The 20003-nt window shown below is 49.5% G+C and overlaps 1 protein-coding gene across 2 annotated transcripts in view; it reads right to left on the reverse strand.

Moving 5' to 3' along the window:
• The window catches only part of TOX2 (TOX high mobility group box family member 2), a 159135-nt gene extending 146986 nt beyond the window's left edge, over positions 1–12149 (reverse strand). The window contains exon 1 of one of the 2 annotated variants that reach the window (XM_054081821.1): positions 11972–12149. In XM_054081821.1, coding sequence (XP_053937796.1) covers positions 11972–12073 — 102 coding nt within the window. In that variant the 5' untranslated portion in view covers positions 12074–12149. Of the gene's footprint in view, positions 1–11645; positions 11839–11971 lie in introns of those variants that run through there. The other variant, XM_054081822.1, reaches the window with a different exon arrangement.
• Positions 12150–20003: the final 7854 nt, after the last annotated feature.

Below are 20003 nucleotides of genomic sequence, written 5' to 3' on the forward strand. Positions count from 1 at the left end.
CAAAGTTCACGTCATCACGTTTAAGTATATTCAGCCTGGGTGTTGCTGGGTTAGCAGTATTGGAAGTTTCATTTCTCCCCAAACAATCACAGCAGAAACCCCAAAGAAGGCTGGATCTCCCCCTTGGTCTCTCTAGTGGTTCCAGCTCTGGCCAAAGCGATGAGGCCACCCCAGCTAGCCCCTGTCCTGCTGTATGTGCCACACTGCCACCAGGAGCAACCGTGATGTGCAAGTCCATGCTCAGAGAGCAGGACAGCCACCACCAGCCCTGTTTCACAGCATCTGAGGATGTCTGGTCCCTTGACACTCTGGCCCGGTGACCTAGTGATGGGAAAAGTCACAGCGTCCTTTCAGAAACCTCTGGATCCTGCAGCTTTCCTGTTGTAACTGTGCTAAGCAAGGAGGCAGCCTGCTCTCCAAACCTTTTTTGCCAAGCAGAGGATTCCTTCCAAGCTGGCACCATCCCCATGCTCATGGCACAATGACAATGACACAAGCTGAAGCCCCAGATCCAGCAGCACACTCTTCCTGCCTCTGAGCTACCCAAGATTTCCAACCCAGAGGACAAATAAGAAGCCCCAGCTGAGCTTCAGAACATCGTAAGATAATTCCACAAGACAAAAGGATGTCAAAATCCACATTTTCCAGATATTTAACCTAGAGTAGAGCTTTCCTGCAAATGGGAACTGTCTCTGTGGCTTCACATGCAGCCCATGGAGGGCAGCTCTGGATAGCAGGACTGAAAATTAACCAAACTCAGTTCAAAACAGAAAAATTTCCATGATACTTGGATTTGTCTATGACATGGATCCAATTTAGCTAATGACTACCTCATCTTAACATTTAGATCCTGCCTATATCCCCTGAAATTCAGTATGCAGTCTCTACCCTGGGAGCTTATAGAGGATCCAGCAGTGTTATACGTAAAATGGGGTATAGAATCATAGAATGGTCCGGGATAGAAGGGATCTCGAAGATCATCCAGTTCCAACCCCCCTGCCAAGGGAAGGGACACCTCCCACTGGATCCGGTCACTCCAAGCCCCATCCAACCTGGCCTGGAACACCTCCAGGGATGGGGCAGGCACCTCCCTGGGCAACCTGGGCCAGGGCCTCCCCACCCTCACAGCAGAACTTTTCTTCCTAAAATCTAATCTAAACCTCCTCTCTTTCAGCTTAAAGCTTTTCAGTATGTTCTCTATCACACAGGCTTCGTGTGCAGGACCTCACATCCAGGAACCTCGCCCTTAGATACCATCAACACCAAAAGTAAAGCAAGTTTTCAGTCCAGTTGGACATAGCAGGAATATTACAACGGGACTTCGTGTGACTCCAGCACAGCCTGGAGCAGGGAAGTTGCATGCATGGGGTGGCATTGCACTGCCACAAAAGGCACTGGAATGTGCAAGAGTGGGAGAAGTAAATGATAATTTTGTACAACGCTGCCCTTGCTTTCAGCTCTTCACTAATTTCCTCCCAAATTTGCACTTTGTGATCTTTCTAGGCAAAGAAATCAAACAAATGAAACCCAGTACTCTAACAGGAATTGTAACACATGCACGGAAAGGATGCTGGAGCCAGCTCTGGAGCCTGCAATCTGGATCCTTGGTCCTACAGGATGTGTTACTAAATCTCAGTCAATACCGCATGTTTCCCAAGGAATGAGGCATTTCACTTTTTATTAATTCTAAATAAAGCCCCTTTTATTACAAATTTCCTATTTAGCATTTGATTGCAGCCGTCACCACTGAGACTCTCACTGTATCAGAGTAGAAAATCCACAGCTCGTGGTTGGCACAGGCTGTGTATTGATATTTTTCTCTTCTACCACCTCAACCCCAGAAGGTGCTGTTGGAATTATTTAAAATACACTTCCAAAGGTCTCTTCCAGCCTGAGCTATTTTTTGATGTTAAACGTGTATTTGGTTTTTTTCAGCTGTCACACAAATTTGGTACCTCGCTTCCAGTACTGAAAGGGGTTGCAGGAAAGCTGGGGAGGGGCTCTGGATCAGGGAGTGCAGGGAGAGGATGAGGGGGAATGGTTTTAAACTGAAAGAGAGGAGATTGAGATGAGATCTTAGGAAGAAATGTTTTCTTGTGAGGGTGGGGAGGCCCTGGCCCAGGCTGCCCAGAGCAGTGGTGGCTGCCCCATCCCTGGAGGGGTTTCAGGCCAGGTTGGATGGGGCTTGGAGCCCCTGATCCAGTGGGAGGTGTCCCTGCCCATGGCAGAGGGATGGAACTGGATGGGCTTTAAGGTCTCTCTGAATCTACGCCATCCTATGGTTCCACAGCTGACTAAAGTTAAATGTTGTTATTCCCACCAGGGTTTGGCCTCCCGCAAAAGGTCGCTGCACGCCAACCACCTTACTCCAAGGGCTACGAGTTTATGAAACTAAAAAGACCATTTCAGTAATACTTTTCCCGTTTTGAAAAATTCAGTTGAAAAATGGATTTAATATAATTTTCGGAAAACCTCCTCTCTGGTCTGATTTAAATCAGACAGTTAAATACTCCCCATGCACCGCTTCGCACAGCCACAACAGAACTATCTGGTTTGCAAACAGCCAGCCACCCACAATTAATCTGCCACCTTGACACAGAAATGCAGGTTGACAATTAATTAAAAAACACATGCCACTAGTGTTCAGTTCCCTCGATGACCCACAGCCTTTCCTTCTAGGCAGACTCTTTATCTTAAGGATGGGAGGGGAATATAAAGCTATCACCTAATAATGAAAACATGACTCTGGTTTTCTTGGCATCTAATTAATGTTGTTCTCAGCTTTAACAGATTTATCAGGTTTGAAACCACCATGTCGCCAACATCTGTCTGGGGTAGAGGAGACCAGACTGTAATTCCAGTGCAGGTTCCTAAATATACAGCGATTGAAGCCTGCGTGACCTCACTGTCTGGCTGCGGGGTTAGATCCATGGCTCTCGTTGGAAGTTTTTTCTTCTGCTTTCAAGGGCCGTTTGATCTTCAATCAACAATGCTTATCAGTGGTAAAGTCTGCCAGCCATTCCCAAAAGTTTGATATTTTTAACAGCACATTCTTCTTCTCCTTTGAACGCTGCTTACAGACAAGATAACACATCAGGGGGAAAGTTGCCTCCATAGGCTTAACACGGACAAACGGAGCAGGACCCTCTCAAGAGGAACACGTTTCCCACTGCTAAAACAAGCTCCGGCTTCTGTTCATGTTCCTCCCCTCCTCCAGTATTTCTGCTTTTTCTTCTTCAGATGACATCCAAATGCTTCTTTGCGCCCATCGTATAAGCTGGGACAAACCAAGATTAACTATTTCCATACAAAACTTCCTCTAAAATTTTCATAAACTTAATTTCCATGCTGTCTAAGTTGCTCTCTTTTACTCTAAGGACTCCTGGGCATTCTCTGCCCCTAGAACACTAGGGATTAGAAATATAATTCCCTAGAAAATACGTTGTTTTTCCACTGCAGGCACACTGAGCTGAGACCGCTCACAGTATAAAAATCCACCGTTCAAAGAAGCACCCATGTCTTGGAGCTTCCATGAGAAACACGGAATGGATTTAAACTGTTGGGTTTTGACAGAGAAAAAAAAAATCTACCTTTATTTTAGTGTTCTTCTCCTGTTTTAGGATTTACTAACTCTAAGTAATGAAACAAAAAAGTCTTTTTAATTCAGAGCTAACAAGTAGCATCCACCACGGAGACCAAAGCCCACGAACACCTCTGTGGGTGCAGCAGCTTCCAGCAGCCCATGTTGTCCTCCCTGGCTGCATCGCCCCAAAGGTCCCTGGTGCCCTGGCAACATCTTCCCCACGGTGGAAAGGAATGGTGATGGCAGAAGTGAAATGAAACAGCTCATCACCGACCCAGAGATCAGGTTTTGGGGGAGAAAGGAGCTCAGCCTGCATGCTGGACTGAGGTCCACCAGATTCCATGCAGAAGGCAAATTGCTGTGAGACCAGCACTACAAGTTACCACCACTGCCTCATCTCCTCCCTTACAGAGGATCGCCTTTCGCATTAGAACTGTTGCATTTGAGGGTTTTCAAATGGCTTAACAAGTCCTAATGAGCTGTACATTGCTACCACCTTCCCAGGGAGAGGGAGGAAACGCTCAGGGAATAAACCACCAGGTATATCAGGCTGGAAAGGTCTAACTCTTTCAAAGGTATAAATGTAGAGATCCACATCTTTGGAAGACAGAAGCCTTTTGGGGTGCCTCAAGGCTCTGCTTGCACCTCTCCAGAGACCTGGTTTCCTGCAGTGGATGCTGAGTGCTCAGGATGGCTCAAGTTGTTTGTAAAAAGAACTCCCAAATGCCTGGGGTACCCCAAAATGACCTGCTGCTGCCAAAGACACAGCTCATCCAGAGGATAAATGGCAAAGCTCCTACCAACCACCCTGAGCCACTGGCAAGCACAAGCTCCACCCCGCAAGCACAAGATGAAGAGGATGGCTTTCTCGAAAGCTGAAAGGAGAGGAGGAGTGCAGAACGCAGACAGCTGGGGAGAAAGGGGATGGAGCCTCCCTGATGAGTCCAGACGGGAACGGAAAAACTGAGTCATTGGTAGGTTTTATGGGAAGAAAAACCTGTTAATGTGATCCGGCTAATCTGATATAAAAAGCACTCCTTGCTGCCGCTAAGGTGGAATAGGATCCACAGGGCATGGGTAGCCCAATCCCTGAGGAAAATACAACCTGGGCAAGAAAAGACGGTGGTGTGTCACCAGAGGCAAGGGCGGCACGTGCCAGCATGCCTGGTGCTCACTCCTCCATCTCCCCCGAGGACCGAGGTGCCAGGGCTGTCCACCTGGGAGCAGGGGCTGCCCCAGCCCTTCTTCGCAGGGCAGGTGGTTTCCGCCACGCAGAAGCAAAGATGCACATCTGGAGTGAGAAGGAGAGTCTCATGGCAGAGCTGCATCAAGTTTTATCACCCACCCTACTTGGGAATAGCTCCCCATGCTGCCATTCGCCTTTTCTAGCCCCTGCTAAGTTATGAGATCTTTAAAACCACAGAAAAATAGAAGGCACCGTGAGAGTAAGAGGCTGGTCCTTAGGTCAAGAGACAAAAAAAATTAAATATCTACATTTTAAACATTTGCACAATCCAGCCTCCTATGTCCAGGCCATAACTAGAGGTCAAGAAACTGTCCGAGACCAGAAATCACAAGATTTCTGCAGATAAGGATTCTCAGAAGCCGCGTGCGGCACCCAGCAGAAACTGATGTTCAGATAATCTTTCCATAATAACAAGTACTGGTCCGGGGCCCTAATTTAACACTTACCTAACAGTTACGTTCGCCACAGAGCTGAACTGAAAGCGCACAGTCGTCAGGAAGAGATTTAATTATATCTGCAGAGGTCAACCAATCTATGCAAAAAGATTACGGCGGAAGAGAGAGATTCTGTGGCATAATGCAAAGATTTCGCCTGCAGGCGACGCAGCAGCCAATGCCATTTCTCAAAGAAGAAATGGCATCCATCAGAACAAAACCACCAGAGGGAAACAATGGAAAAGGGGGAGGATGCAGATGATTAAAATATTTAAATCTGGTCAAATAAGTGCAAACCCAGGAAATTTAACACTCAATCACTTCTTTTTAAAAGAACGGTTTGATTAGTGCTTGTTTCAGTAAGTTGTGTTGCAAGATTTCTCCCCCCCCCCCGCACCAGCCGCCGAACTGTGCATCCCCAAGAATAAGCTTTAATTATATGAAAATGTGTGTGTAAAATCACAAAAGTGGAACATTAGAGCTTAAACCTCCAATTAGGAGTTAATAGTATCAAAGCTGGGATCACACTTTACCCCGACTTTAGAAATGCTGAAGGAAACACAAAGAAGAGGCAGAGAAGGTGGCTCTCAACAGCTTCAGACAGAAGCCTTGCACTCGCTGATGGAAAATTGTCAAGGAAAACACATTAGTGGCACAATAACTTATTTTTAATGTAGAGCAGTTAGGAAAACACAATTATATGCTTCATTTATACTGAAAGATATAACTCGGCTATGGTAAAAGCATTTATAGCTCATTTTGTAAAGAAACAGATGAACACAAAGGTAATAGGGGAAAAACTGCACCTAGAAGGGCTGATGCTCCCAAACCACAGCCCACACCTGCTCGGGTGGTCCATGTGCAGTGGCAAAGTGGTCCTCACCTCTGGTCTTTGCACCAAGCATCACGGAGGTGCAAAGAGATGGCAGAATAAAAACAGAGTTTCTTCGTCAAGTGCTATAAAAATACCACAATGACAGCAGCCACTAGGAAAAGAGCCTGCAGCTCTCAGTCCTACAACCAGCAAAAACCAGGACCAGAAAGAGCTCCGTAAGGGTTACAGGTGATCTCCCTGCTGTACACCATGCAAACTCCAGGATGCTCTGGTCTGTTACAGGCAAAATAGGATTTATCAACAGAATATTTTCTCCATCATGGATACACAAACTGGTCCTGATGCCTATTGCAATGTCAGAGGTGTAAGTCCAGACCTGTTCATGGCTTCACCCCGCGGTTACAGCACTGTAACACACAACAGGCTTTGGACCACTGGTTTAGGGGACAATGATTTGAAGCATCATAAATAAATCAGAGGAACCTGCAAGATTTTAATTCTGAATTTTTGTTTTCTTGATGCCTCCTCTGCTACAGGGACTTTCACGGATCAGGCCCTTCACAAGGTTATTCAGAACCGGTCCCAATAAACATGTTATATACAAGTCAGACCGGTCTTCAAAACATCTCCCATTGTTCCAAACCCAACCAGATTAAAGCCTTCCCACTGTGCACAAAGGAGAAAACAACAATTTCTATGAATGTGTGGATATTCATTATTTAGCTCCCAATGCCTGACTTAAAGCCCAAGGCAAAACGAGCTTCAAACGCTTTCTGCCGTGCAACCCATCGAAGCTCGCGCTGGAGAATGTAGGGTTGTCCCACAGAGTAGCTCAAATACTTTTCAGAAGAAGCCCTTGCTCATATTCAGGACCTAAAAAAAACCCCTACATTTGCAAATCAACAGAAGCTTGCTGCCAAATGAGAATAAAATGGGCCCCAAATTAAAAATTTGCTGGACTTTGTTCTCCATCCAAAATCCTCCATCTACAAAGAAAGATTTATGCTGCTTCAAAACAGAGTTGGCTTAGAAAGTAGAAAGAAAAAGAATATTTTATCTTCCAGAATGGCAAAGCAGCCTGGAACGATGAAAAAGGGATCGTGTTTATCACTGCAATGTACAATTTATGGTAAAAGTCAAAACAAAACAGACTGTTCCACAGAAATGCATTCGCTACATCGACCTGGGCTTGTACCAGCAGCTCAGATCCCATTTCTGAAAGGTTCTTAAAAGAAGAAGAGAGCATTGCTTGCAGATTAATACTCCTCTCATGACTAGTAGATTTTAATTATCCATAATTTATGATGGTGTGTTGGTGAAGTAGTTTTTGTCAATTTATCAGTCTAAAAGGCAAGGCTCTGGGTGTGGCTGGAGAAGCAAAACCACCACAAAGCACAATTAGAAAGACTTGGGACAAGTTTTGATGACGGTGTTGAATCCTAAAGAAATGCTACAGGGTTAATAGGGCTCTCCACCAGGTATCTCCCATTAACTGCTGGAGATTATGAAGGTTCCCAAGACAATGGGCACTCCCAACACCGCTGTGCTTGTTCTGTGAGGATTAGGTATTCTCTTTATTCCTCTCTTGTGAGACCTCCTCTGGAATACTGTGTCCAGTTCTGGAATCTTCAACATAAGAAGGAGATGGAGCTGTTGGAACAAGTCCAGAGGAGGCTACAAGGATGATCAGAGGGCTGGAGCACCTCCCACATGAGGACAGGCTGAGAGGGTTGGGGTTGTTCAGCCTGGAGAAGAGAAGGCTCCGAGGAGATCTTATAGTGACCTTCCAGTACCTGAAGGGGCTCCAGGAAAGCTGGAGAGGGACTGTTCACAAAGGCTTGTGGGGATAGAATGGGGGCAATGGGGATAAACTGCAGAGGGGCAGATTTAGGCTAGATATGAGGAGGAATTTCTTTGCGATGAGAGTGGTGAGACACTGGCCGAGGTTGCCCCAGAGCAGTGGTGGCTGCCCCATCCCTGGAGGTGTTCCAGGCCAGGTTGGATGGGGCTTGGAGCAACCGGATCCAGTGGGAGGTGTCCCTGCCCATGGCAGGGGGGGTGGAACCAGATGATCTTTAAGGTCCCTTACAACCCAAACTATTCTATGATTCTATTCCCAGCTTGCAGCCTCCTCCTCCCCATCAATCACTGCCCTAAGCGAGTGGTGAAAATTAAAAAGTGAGATTTGGCACCGTGCTAATCAACTCTGACCATCAAAATACCAAAAGCACCTAAGAAGAATCTATTTTTAAATTTATTTCTGCAGGAAGAAAGCAGAGATGTTAATTCACTCCCCTAAATTCTGCTGTGCAGTCCCAATGATGGAGCAGGTCCTGGATCCAACCCACTTCCCCCCAGGTCCTTCCAACCCTTTGAGGGAAAACAGAGATGCTCCAGAAGTGGTTAAAGAAAGGGTGCAAATGCCCACCTTCTCCGGGGAGGGCTCGGCTGGACACATGCTCCCATTTTATTATCCCTCTAAACATCTCTTTTAAAAATGGAAATGCTGATACGCAATAAGGTAGCTGCAAAGAGAAATTGTGGCTCACTGCAGTGCGCAGGCGAGATCGGAGACCTCACAGTAACGGTATCATGTTCAGTAAGTGCACAAAACAATTACATTAACATTTCAGGATGCTTTGGGCTAAAGCACATCTACCCAGCGAGCTCGACGGCGATGGGCGCGCAGGCAGAGCTCTGCCGTGCTCTCAGCGAGTTATTTATACACAGTGACACTGCACATGCTTTCCAGGCTTCTCTGCCTGTCCCCTTAAATAAATAAATAAATGAAGCAGCCCTTTGGGGTAAAAAAAAAACCCTGAACCTGAGCAAAACAAGCCATTCAAATCAAAGGGCTTTAAAGCCCCACCGTAAACTCAGCGAAGCAGGAGGACAGCAAAGAGCCTGTAAGTGTTCCTTGCTCAGGTCCTTCCTAGAGATGGATTCCATCTGGGATACCTGCATGCGATAGTGGGAAAACTGCGGATTTTTCCAGTTCGCTACCCTCCTTTTTACAGTGGAAATATTTTGAAGCAGATACCGGTTTAGCCTGGCTCTGGGCTGAGCCACCTGCACTGGACAGAAGTGATGGGGTTGAGAATGGTGTGAGCTTTTGGAGTTGCCCAGAGGGTCCCATATAGCTCCGAGGAAGCGGGCGTGCTCGGACAGTGCTCTCCGTAGCAGGCACAGGATAACAGCATGCCGGTGCCAATCCTCAGCCGTATGCTACCCCACACCAGCCGGAGAAACTCTCCAAAGGCAAAAGGCGATACCTCCACCCGCTCGACACTGGGCCACGTTTTGATGCTGAAGTTATGAGTGTTATACCTGCATTCGGCTGGGAAAAAAGAGTCAACCCCTTTCATCTCTGGCTCTGTTCCAGCAGCCTCATCCCACAGACAAACGTGCGCCGCTGTGCATAAGCAAATGACATTTGATAACTCAGAAAAGAAAAGAAAAAAAAATAAAATAAGAGCCCTGAATAGGAGAAAAGGGTAAGTCACTTCCTTTCTTCCTCCTGCTGCCTTAAGATCTTCCGTAGCAGTGACAACAGCAGCATCTGGTGGCAATGGTCAGTACCTGGGGGGCTCCTCTCCAGTGCCCCATCCAGCCTGGCCAGCTGGATGCACCCACTTCTTCTCCCGCAGCCCCAGAAGAGGCGATTTCTTCCATCCTCCCCGTCCACCGCACCGTGCGACAGCAAGGACCCGCGGATCAATCGCAACCATCTAATCTGGGACTAATCTGAGGGATTCAGGCCACGGATGAGCTGACGACATGGGGCCCCGTGCTCCCCAAGGCTCGGGAGGGTGCTGCTGGGGGGATGCTGCGATCACGCAGACCCACGGAGAGGGCCTGCAGTGCTGCGTGTGTGCCCGCGAGCCCCAGCTCCCACACGGCAAACTGGAAGGCAAACTAAACCATATTCACATCTAACAACTTCTTGGGAAAATTGAGTTCCCAAACCCAGCAGGATCTGGGGGTCGCCGCAATTCCCAGCGGCTCACGCTTGCCTGATCCCAGACTTTCAGCTTGTGTACGCTTTATCGACTGATGTTTCAGCCGTACGGATGACCTGCTCCCAGGTGACCCGGCCCTCGTTAGTATTTTAAGAGCATATTTAGCATTTTAAGAGCAACGGTAATGATAATAAAACAGTTTGAAATTAGCAGTGCGTGGATACAGAAGAAATCAATTTAAGTTGTTTCCTTTCAGGATAATCGGGCATCTCAAAACAAATGAGAACTATTAGGTTTGCTGCAACTTAATAAAAAGAGATAAATAACCCAAACGACAGAGAACAGTTAAATACATATGCTGATATACAAAGATTAATTTGCTGCATCTGGGAAGCCGCACAGGTTTCCTGGAGCTTATTTCTAAAGAGTTTGATCCCAAAGTACCACGACAGCGAGATGAGCCGAGGGCATCCCAAGCAGGAGAGCATTTTCTCCTTTTATTAACTTTTTTTTCCATGCAATTCCCAAGTGTGGCCCAGGAGGGATGCAGGCAGGGCTATGTCTCAGAGCTTATCGTGGTGAACCTCTTTCCTTCCAAACGGGTCTGCTTCCTACGGCTTTGTTGCTGAAACCTCAGCGCTGTTTACCTACACGCGAGGAAGGCGATGCTGGCAGAGAACTCTTCATCCCTAAGTCCAGCATGCATTCCCTTCACTTTGGCTTCTCTCAGGTGAAGGAAAACTCTCAAATATCCCTCTCTCCTTACTAGAAGCAGGTGCTTTGCCTTGCAGCTGCAGAGCGGGGTGGGGGGGAATGTATGTTAGGGAGCTTTTGCGAATATGCTGTGGGTTTTGGGGAGAGAGCACCCCAAATTCAGGCTGTGAACAGGGGAGCAGCGGTGCCGGGAGCCGGAGCTGAGGGATGGAGCAGGAGCTCTGGGGGGCTCGGGAGATGCTGGACCCCAGCCCAGAGGAGAAGAGCCGAGGGATGGAGCAGAAAATCCAGGGGGCTCGGGAGATGCTGGACCCCAGCCCACAGGAGAAGAGCTGAGGGATGGCGCAGGAGCCTTGGGAGGTGTCGGACCCCAGCCCAGAAGAGAAGAGCCGAGGGATGGAGCAGAAGCCTCAGGGGCCTCAGGAGGTACCGGACCCCAGCCCAGAGGAGAAGAGCTGAGGGATGGAGCCAGAGCTCCAGGGCGCTCGGGAGATGCTGCACCCTAACCCAGAGGAGAGCTGAGGGATAGAGCTCGAGTTCAGGGGGGCTCAGGAGATGCTGAACCCCATCCCAGAGAAGAGACGAGGGATGGAGCAGGAGCCTCTGGGGGCTCAGGAGGTACCAGACCCCAGCCCAGCCAGAGAAGAGCTGAGGGATGGAGCAGGAGCCTCAGGAGATGTCGGACCCCAGCCAGAGAAGAACAGAGGGATGGAGCAGGAGCTCCGGGGGGCTCGGGAGATGCTGGACCCCAAAGCAGAGCAGAGCCTCGGGAGGGAGCAGGAGCCTCGGGAGGTGCCGGAGAAGACGCAAAACAACACAGCAAACAGCAACAAAAAGTGCCCGACGACAACAACCACACCACCGAAACCTTCACCTAATTCTCTTCGGGCCAAACGCTCCCGTAGGGGAAACGGGAACTAAACGCGGGGCTCCAAACGCACACGCAGAAAACAGCGAACCCCGAGCAGGCGCCTTCATCCCGGAGCGCTTCTCTGCCCTCCTCGCCGCTCCGGGACCCGACGGCTCCTCCCGAACCGCTTCCACACCACTTTCAAAACTCCCTCCCGCAGGAACCGGGCGCCACCGGCACTTTCCTCGCTTTCCCCCTGCGAGGAAGTTGCGGGACGCGCGGAGCGGAGCCCCCAGCATCCCCCCCCCCCCCCCCCCAATCCTCCTCCTCCTCCTCCTGCATCCCGGTACCTTGTTGCAGTGGTAATAATCCAGCGGCCCCAGGCACGGGGGGTCTGCGCCGGGCAGGGAGCCCACGGCGGGGGGGGCCGAGGGGTAGAACCTAACGTCCATGCCGGGGCTGCGGGCGGCGGCAGGCGGGGGCTCCAGCGGGCATGGACCCGGCTGCGGCGGCGGCGGAGCCTCGGCGGCGGGGGGCGGGCGGGGGGCGGCCCCGGGACCGCCCCGCAGCGCACCGCCCCGCGCGGGAGGCGCTATTGTTCGCGCGGGGTCGGGCAGCTCAGCATCCCGCCTGTATCCCGCACGGGGGGGTGATGGGGGGAGGGGGGGGTCAGCATCCCGCCTGTATCCCGCACGGGGGGGTGATGGGGGGGAGGGGGGGGGTCAGCATCCCGCCTGTATCCCGCACCGGGGGGGTGATGGGGGGGAGGGGGGGGTCAGCATCCCGCCTGTATCCCGCACCGGGGGGGTGATGGGGGGAGGGGGGGGTCAGCATCCCGCCTGTATCCCGCACGGGGGGGTGATGGGGGGAGGGGGGGGGTCAGCATCCCGCCTGTATCCCGCACCGGGGGGGTGATGGGGGGAGGGGGGAGGTCAGCATCCCGCCTGTATCCCGCACGGGGGGGTGATGGGGAGAGGGGGGGTCAGCATCCCGCCTGTATCCCGCACGGGGGGGTGATGGGGAGAGGGGGGCTCAGCATCCCGCCTGTATCCCGCACCGGGGGGGTGATGGGGGGAGGGGGGGGTCAGCATCCCGCCTGTATCCCGCACCGGGGGGGTGATGGGGGGAGGGGGGGAGGTCAGCATCCCGCCTGTATCCCGCACGGGGGGGTGATGGGAGGAGGGGGGGGGGTCAGCATCCCGCCTGTATCCCGCACCGGGGGTGTGATGGGGGGAGGGGGGGTGTCAGCATCCCGCCTGTATCCCGCACCGGGGGGGTGATGGGGGGAGGGGGGGTCAGCATCCCGCCTGTATCCCGCACCGGGGGGGTGATGGGGAGAGGGGGGGGTCAGCATCCCGCCTGTATCCCGCACGGGGGGGTGATGGGGGGCTCAGCATCCCGCCTGTATCCCGCACGGGGGGGGTGATGGGGGGAGGGGGGGGTCAGCACCCCGCCTGTATCCCGCACTGGGGGGTGATGGGGGGCTCAGCATCCCGCCTGTATCCCGCACGGGGGGTTGATGGGGTCGGGGTCAGCATTCCGACTGCATCCTGCACTGGGGAGTGATGGGGGCGGCTCAGCATCCCGCCTGCATCCCGCACCGGGGAGTGATGGGGTCGGGGTCAGCATTCCGACTGCATCCTGCACTGGAGAGTGATGGGGGCGGCTCAGCATCCCACCTGTATCCCGCACAGGGGGGCGATGGGGGCTCAGCATCCCCCTCCCCCCCCATCTTGCACTAGTGCGTGTTGGGGTACCTCGAGGCAGTGGGACTGGGTGGCTCAGCACCCCCCCTCCATCCCGCATCAGTGGGTGCTGTGTGGCTCAGCATCGCCCCTCCCCATCCTCCGCATCCCGCATCGGTGGGTGCTGTGTTTCAGCGTCCCCCCCTGTATCCCACAGCCGTGGGTGCAGCAGGGCCGGGTGGCTCAGCTTTCCCCCTCCTGCACCGTTGGGAGCCGGACGGCTCAGCATGCCCCTCTGCATCCTGCACCAGTGAGTGTTGGGGTACTTTGGGGCTGTGGGTGGCTCAGCATCACCCACTCCCACATTGGTGGGTGCTGCGTGGCTCAGCATCCCCCTCTGCATCCTGCACCAGTGGGTGCAGGGCAGCCCAGCATCAGACCTCCTGCACTGGTGGGTAGTGGGAGGCTCAGCAGCCCCCCCATCCTGCACTGCCTTCCATCATGCTGATCTAACCTAAATACCACCTCAAAAGGCTGGCGTCTCCCCCCACCAGTGAGACAAAAGTTGGTCTCAGTCTCTGATGCTGGCGTTGGCATAGATTCATATATCATAGAATCATAGGAATCTTATAGATCATAGAATCGTTTGATCATTAAGATTGGAAAAGACCTCTAAGCTCATCCAGTCCAACCATCAGCTAAACCATGTCCCCAAGTGCCATGGTCACATGGTTTTTGAACCCCTCCAGGGCTGGAGACTCCATCACTGCCCTGGGGAGCCAGTTCCAGTGCTTCACCACTCTTTCCATAAAAAAAATTTTCCTAATATCAAATCTAAGCCTCCCCTCGTGGAACTTCAGGCTATTTCCTTTTGTCCTATCGCTTGTTACTTAGGAGAAGAAACCAGCACCCACCTCACTAATACCTCTTTTCAGGTAGGTGTTGACAGTGATGAGGTCCCTCCTCAGCCTCTTCTTCTCCAGGCTAAACTATCCCGGTTCCCTCAGCTGCTCCTCATAAGGCGTGGAGACCTACAGCCTCCTGCCACCCGGCTTTCTGCACTTCTCCATCTCTACAGACCCCATAGTTGGAAAGGCAGCACCCACCCACCCATCCTCCCTCCCTGCCATCTCCACAGCCTGGAGGGTTCAGGGCAGATCGGCATGGAAAGCCCAAATCTAGTGGATGGGGAAAGAGGATGCTCCGATGTGGTCACTGAGCCCTTCCTGGTGGCCTTGGGCTCACCTCCTTTCTACCACACCACCGTGGGCTCTGGGCTCTCCTCCCTTCTGCACATTTCACAACAGATCCCTTCAGAAACCAGCCCAGAGGAAGATAATATTGTATATAGAAGTGGTTTTACAGTATGTTATTCCATTTGCAGGCACAGCGACTTGCCACAACTGATCTACATGCTCGCAGACATCTAGGACCTAGCTGAGAGTCAGTTTTCTAGCAAATCTCCTCTAGAAATAGCCTTTTTCTTTATTATTTTTTTTTAAACATCATCACTATGAAGGCACAGTTACAACCTGCAGCCTGCAGGACTCTCTGTAGCTGGAAAACAGCTAAATAAACACTGAGTTCTTGCTAAGTGTGGCCAACTCTGTCCAAACCTGGGAGGGGAGAGACAGGCTGGAGTTTTGTGGGAATTCTGGCTCCGGGAATCAAGTGATTATGTATGATCATAGCTCTCATTTAAATTAAAACCAAGCTTTTAGCCCTTCTGATGGTGGAAAAAATTGATCCAAGGATAAAGATTGATTTAGGCACAAAAACTATTTCACATTTGTTATTATTTTTCAAACTGCGTGATTTTTTTCTAGAGAATGAACATTGATCCTTCTCTGTTTGGCAGCGAAGCAGGGCGGCTCACCGGAGTCCTCTGTGAGTCAAGCTGCTCCGAGAGTGCCCCAACAAAGGTGTTATAGAGACAAATAATATTTTGCATTACAACTTTGAAGATTTGCGTTCAACCCATCTGCGCTTCCCCTAATCTGTGCACATCCAGAAAAGGTTTTCCTCCCTCCCTGTTTCAGCAAATTCCGATCTGATATGTCAAATTATTAGAGCTTCATTATTTTCGTAAAACCCTCCCAAGTAGAGTGACTGGTGTATTATGAAGTATAAATAATTAAAATGAAACGAGACTTGTCAAAATAATGGAACAAAGTGTATTTTGTGATGCATTATTCTGGCTTGTTTATCCACAAAATTCAGCAATTAGTAAGCAACCTCTGAGTCATTAGTATGAATTAGCAAGGTTTTACTGTATTATTATCTTTATTAATTATCATAATTATTCTATTTCATATATTGTGGAGTCACTGCTAGCAGCGTTGCAGCTAAGGCTGAATTGGCTTTTTCACTTCAAGCAGGATTTAATTCTGTTGTTTCCTACAAAAATGAACACATTTTGTCACCAAACTTGCAACCCCCTTTCTTTTCGGTGCCTGAAACACCACGGTGGTATCATACAAACCATGTTAAAAGCTCATCTTTCCCAAATGAAGCGCTGTTTTCTTGATACCTCCTCAGATCCCCAGAGCATGAGATTTACAACAATCAAACTTTGCACATTCATCTGCGTTCATTAGACCTCAAACATAGACTGATCTGAAAAACTCACCATCACAAAGTTATTGCTATTAATACCCATAAATGAGCTTTTTATATATATATATATATATCTCAGCCCAAGGTGAGCTGCCAGAGGAACCTGCGCTTCCTCAAACCAATGTTCTTACAACTCACCTTGCATCTTCAGTGCTTCTACTCATTAGATGGGCAGAAGAAGATAAGCTGGTGGAGTGGAGCATCAATTGGCTTCCTGACACCACCCCTGACCAGAGCCTGGAGAACGACGTGTCACCAGTCTCCGCAGTGCTCTGCCCATGCATCCGCAGCTCCCTTGGACTTGGGAGGACCTGCCTGGGCTTGTCACATCATCAGGAATCCTCCAGCTTGTGCCTGGTGTTAAATAATCTTTCAGCCTGTTTTTACCCGTGTTTCAATGGACTCGTCTGCCCTATGGAATGAGTAGGGGTCTACCAGGAGATACAGATTTGTTTGAATTCCTGCTTTCCTTTAGCATTCAGTGTCCCTCTCTTGGTAGGACGAACATTATGCAACCTCTCTGCACTGGGTGAATAGTGCAGAGCTTCTGCCTGGCAGGCGTAGGGCACACGGCACATCCTACCTGAGCAGCACGGAGCTGCCAGCCTGCCCGGAGGGGACTGAAAAGGTGCAGCCAGCGCTGCCCAAGTTTCCGATGAGCATGACTGCATCTTCTGAGCTCTATGCCAGATGATCTGTGCACACAGCAGATGTGCTCCTGCTGCATCATCCACACCTGGAGTGCAGCAGAGCTTAGGGAGAAGCATGGTGCCCTCATGCCCCTGGAAGGTCTCCCTTTGGGAGCTCTGCTGTTCAAATGGAGGGAGCTGAATGAAGTCAGACACCTACGAGGTTCTTCCCAAGTGGAGGAGTTTCCTGTGCATGGGTTTGGATGCTGGTATCTAAATTCCAGCCCTTTTTGGTATCTATCCTTTCCCTGCAGATCAGAGACAAAGCAGCTCCAGGAAAGCTGAGGAGGGGCTCTTTATCAGGGAGCACAGGAACAGGACCAGGGTAATGGTTTTCAGCTGAAGGAAGTGAGATTTAGATGAGATCTTAGGAAGAAATGTTTTCCTGTGACGGTGGGGAGGCCCTGGCCCAGGTTGTCCAGGGAATTTGTGGCTGCCCCATCCCTGGAGGTGTTCCAGGCCAGGTTGAATGGGGCTTGGAGCAACCAGATCCAGCGGGAGGTGTCCCTGCCCATGGCAGGGGATGGGACTGGATGGCCTTTAAGGTCACTTCCAACCCAACCCAGCCCAACCCATTGATGCTCTGAAAGAGGGATGGTCCAGGATGGCTGCAGGGACAGCAAAGCTGGTGATACCAGCTGAGCTGCAGCCTCCACAGCAGAACAGAGTCAAGCAGCTAAACACAGATATGAAATGATGCTGTTCTTTTCAATCTTTTCACAACTGACTCCTCACAAAACCCAGAATGTTTTCAGTTGCTTTGGCCAGGTCATTGACAGAGGAGCTCCAAACATGACAAGTCACATTTCATGCCTAACATTAGCCCTGGAACAGAAACAGCAGAGTGTGATTATCTCAGCAATCCCTTTTAAGCCACATAGACTCCTCACAAAGAAGAGAAAACTCTACAGTGAGTATTTCTAAATATTGGGCTAAACCTGAACAATCATGATTTCAAAGGCATCTTTTAGAAGCAGGAAAAAGTGTCAGAATCTATCAGTTTTGTTATTTGTTTCAGAGTAGTCTTCCCTCTCTCAAAATTCCATCTAAAACGTCTGCTGAAATGATTTTTAAAATAATTTAGCACAATGCAGTTTATTACTTTAAAATACTGGTATCATTTCACCACTGTTTTATGCAGCTATATTTTGACATTTTAGTCTTATCCCCAGTTTATGTCTGAGAACTATTTAATTCAGAGCTACACTCCTCACTGCTGCGAGGAAGTATAGAGATCTCTGAATATTCAGTAGTTTCGTTGGTCATAAAAATGCTGAACAAATGGATAAAACCAATTGCCAATAAACACAATGCAAATGTGTACATTAAGATGCAGTGAAATTGGATTAATTAAATTCACATTGCATCTGGATTTACATGTAATACAAACCAAAACTAAATGCAACTCGAGAGTTTCCTATTACTTTAAATGGATCTGATTGAAAGGGTGTTCGTTTACCTGCGTGGGCTCTGGGTCAGGAGCTGTGCTAGTAAATAAAAACACCCACAATCTAGATAAGCTAGATTTGACCCACAAATCAAGGTTATGAAGTTGGCATTTCATGTCATTTAAAATCTAATGTAAAATTGCATCTCTGCTAACAAAACAGATGGTATTAGGCCTTCTTTTTGGCATTGGGTTTTGGTACCTGTCCAAAAAATCTTCTTGACATCCTTTAAATGCAGCTATTTAACCACCTGTCACTTTGTTTTAGATGCCCATTGAATTTCTGACAGGAAAAACATTATTTTGTCTGCACATTATTTCCTGACACAAGAAATGTAGCACATACACAGCGAAGTTTACACGTTGTGAGGAAATCTATTTTAAAAGAGAGGAGAGTTGTTACATGCTACTAAGGCAATTACTCCATAATTAATGTCATTGATAGGATAAAACATTCCAGAATTCCAAATAACAAAACAAAACAAGCTCAAACATGAGGGAGAAGCATTAAGAATGCTCGCTCACTAATTTACGTTATTCTGCTGCCCAAGTGAAATATCTGCTCTCCTTTGGCCAAATATTTGCTCTTATTTGGTCAAATACCAAACTGGCTGATGCTTATGAGCTATCATTTTCCCTAAAAAAATCTCCCTCCATGTGAATACGCTGAAGACAAAAGGTCCCAATAGTGTAAAACACATCAGCAAGTTCCTTCTCGTGTTCAAGGTGATGCAAGTGCTTGGACACGTTGGTACTTCAAACCCAGGTCCTGTGCTTCCTTCTCGCTAAAGCCTTCAGGTTTTTTACCCAGATGGAGCTGCAGGTAGGAGGAACCTGTAAGATCCTCACCTTTTTATGAAATGAAAATCTAACGAAGTTCGAGTTTAACACATTTCATGGAGTCTAAACCTACCAAACACGGCTGCGCAGATCACCAAGTTCTTTAACTCTATGAAGAGAGTTGGCAGCACACGTCAAAAACCTTAAAGGAGCAGCTCAGCCCTTTGCGAGGTGAAGATGACACGCACCGGCAGAGTGCCAGACGACCAGCTCGGCATCGCAGGGAGATGGCAATGGTGCTTGGAGGCACGAGCAATTGTGCGAGGCCACCTCTTTGAGTTTTCACAGTAAATCTGTTCTTTGGGGCAACATCAACACATGGGCTCGAGAATGACAGCTGATGGTTTGCAGAGCCAGCTCAGGACTGTGGCAGTACTCTCTGCGTCAGAGCGCCACGGCAAGCTGGTCTTCGTTTAGGAAATACGTGATATAGCAGGAGAAGGGTATTTTATGGTTTGTTAGCAGACCTGTCCTCTCAGAGATCGTGTGTCTCGTTTCTGCTGGCTAGAAGTTTCAACACGTGAGGGGAAATCCTTTCACTAATAAAGGTAGGGAGAGCCTCGTCCTTAACCTCACCTCCTTAAATACATACTGAAAGACACTCTTGATTTTTTCAAAGCATCAAGCGACCAGCATACCCCTTCCCCCAAGATGTGGGGCAGCACTTCAGGAAATGAATGTATTTACCAGATGCAGACGGGAGGCTGACTGCAGGAGGCTGCCTTGAAAAGCTCCGATTGTGGGCTCTGTGCTGACGTCTGCCTCAAGATTTCGTTTCCCTTTGGACATGATTTGACTGTTTGGTAACCTGGTATCCTTGTTTCACAGGCAAGTGTAACATCTTGCCCTCCTCCCTAGTCACTCCTACATGGGAGGAGAAGACTATCTGACTGGTTTGTTCTTGCTTAAGTTACTTGGCCAGGGATGTTCATGCAAAACTGGGGCAGTGAAATAAGGGTGGATACATAAGAGAGAGGAGCCTGCACTCTGAGCAGGAGTGAGGACGTGGGGTTGTTTGGAAATGAGGACAGGACCCATCTCAGGGAGTTTGGGCCAGTGCTCTCCCAGCTCTCACCTCAGCACGTCGGTATGGGGAGCGCCAGCA

Source organism: Cuculus canorus, chromosome 16 (genome assembly GCF_017976375.1).
Source record: "Cuculus canorus isolate bCucCan1 chromosome 16, bCucCan1.pri, whole genome shotgun sequence".
In the NCBI taxonomy this organism is placed as follows: Eukaryota; Metazoa; Chordata; class Aves; order Cuculiformes; family Cuculidae; genus Cuculus; species Cuculus canorus.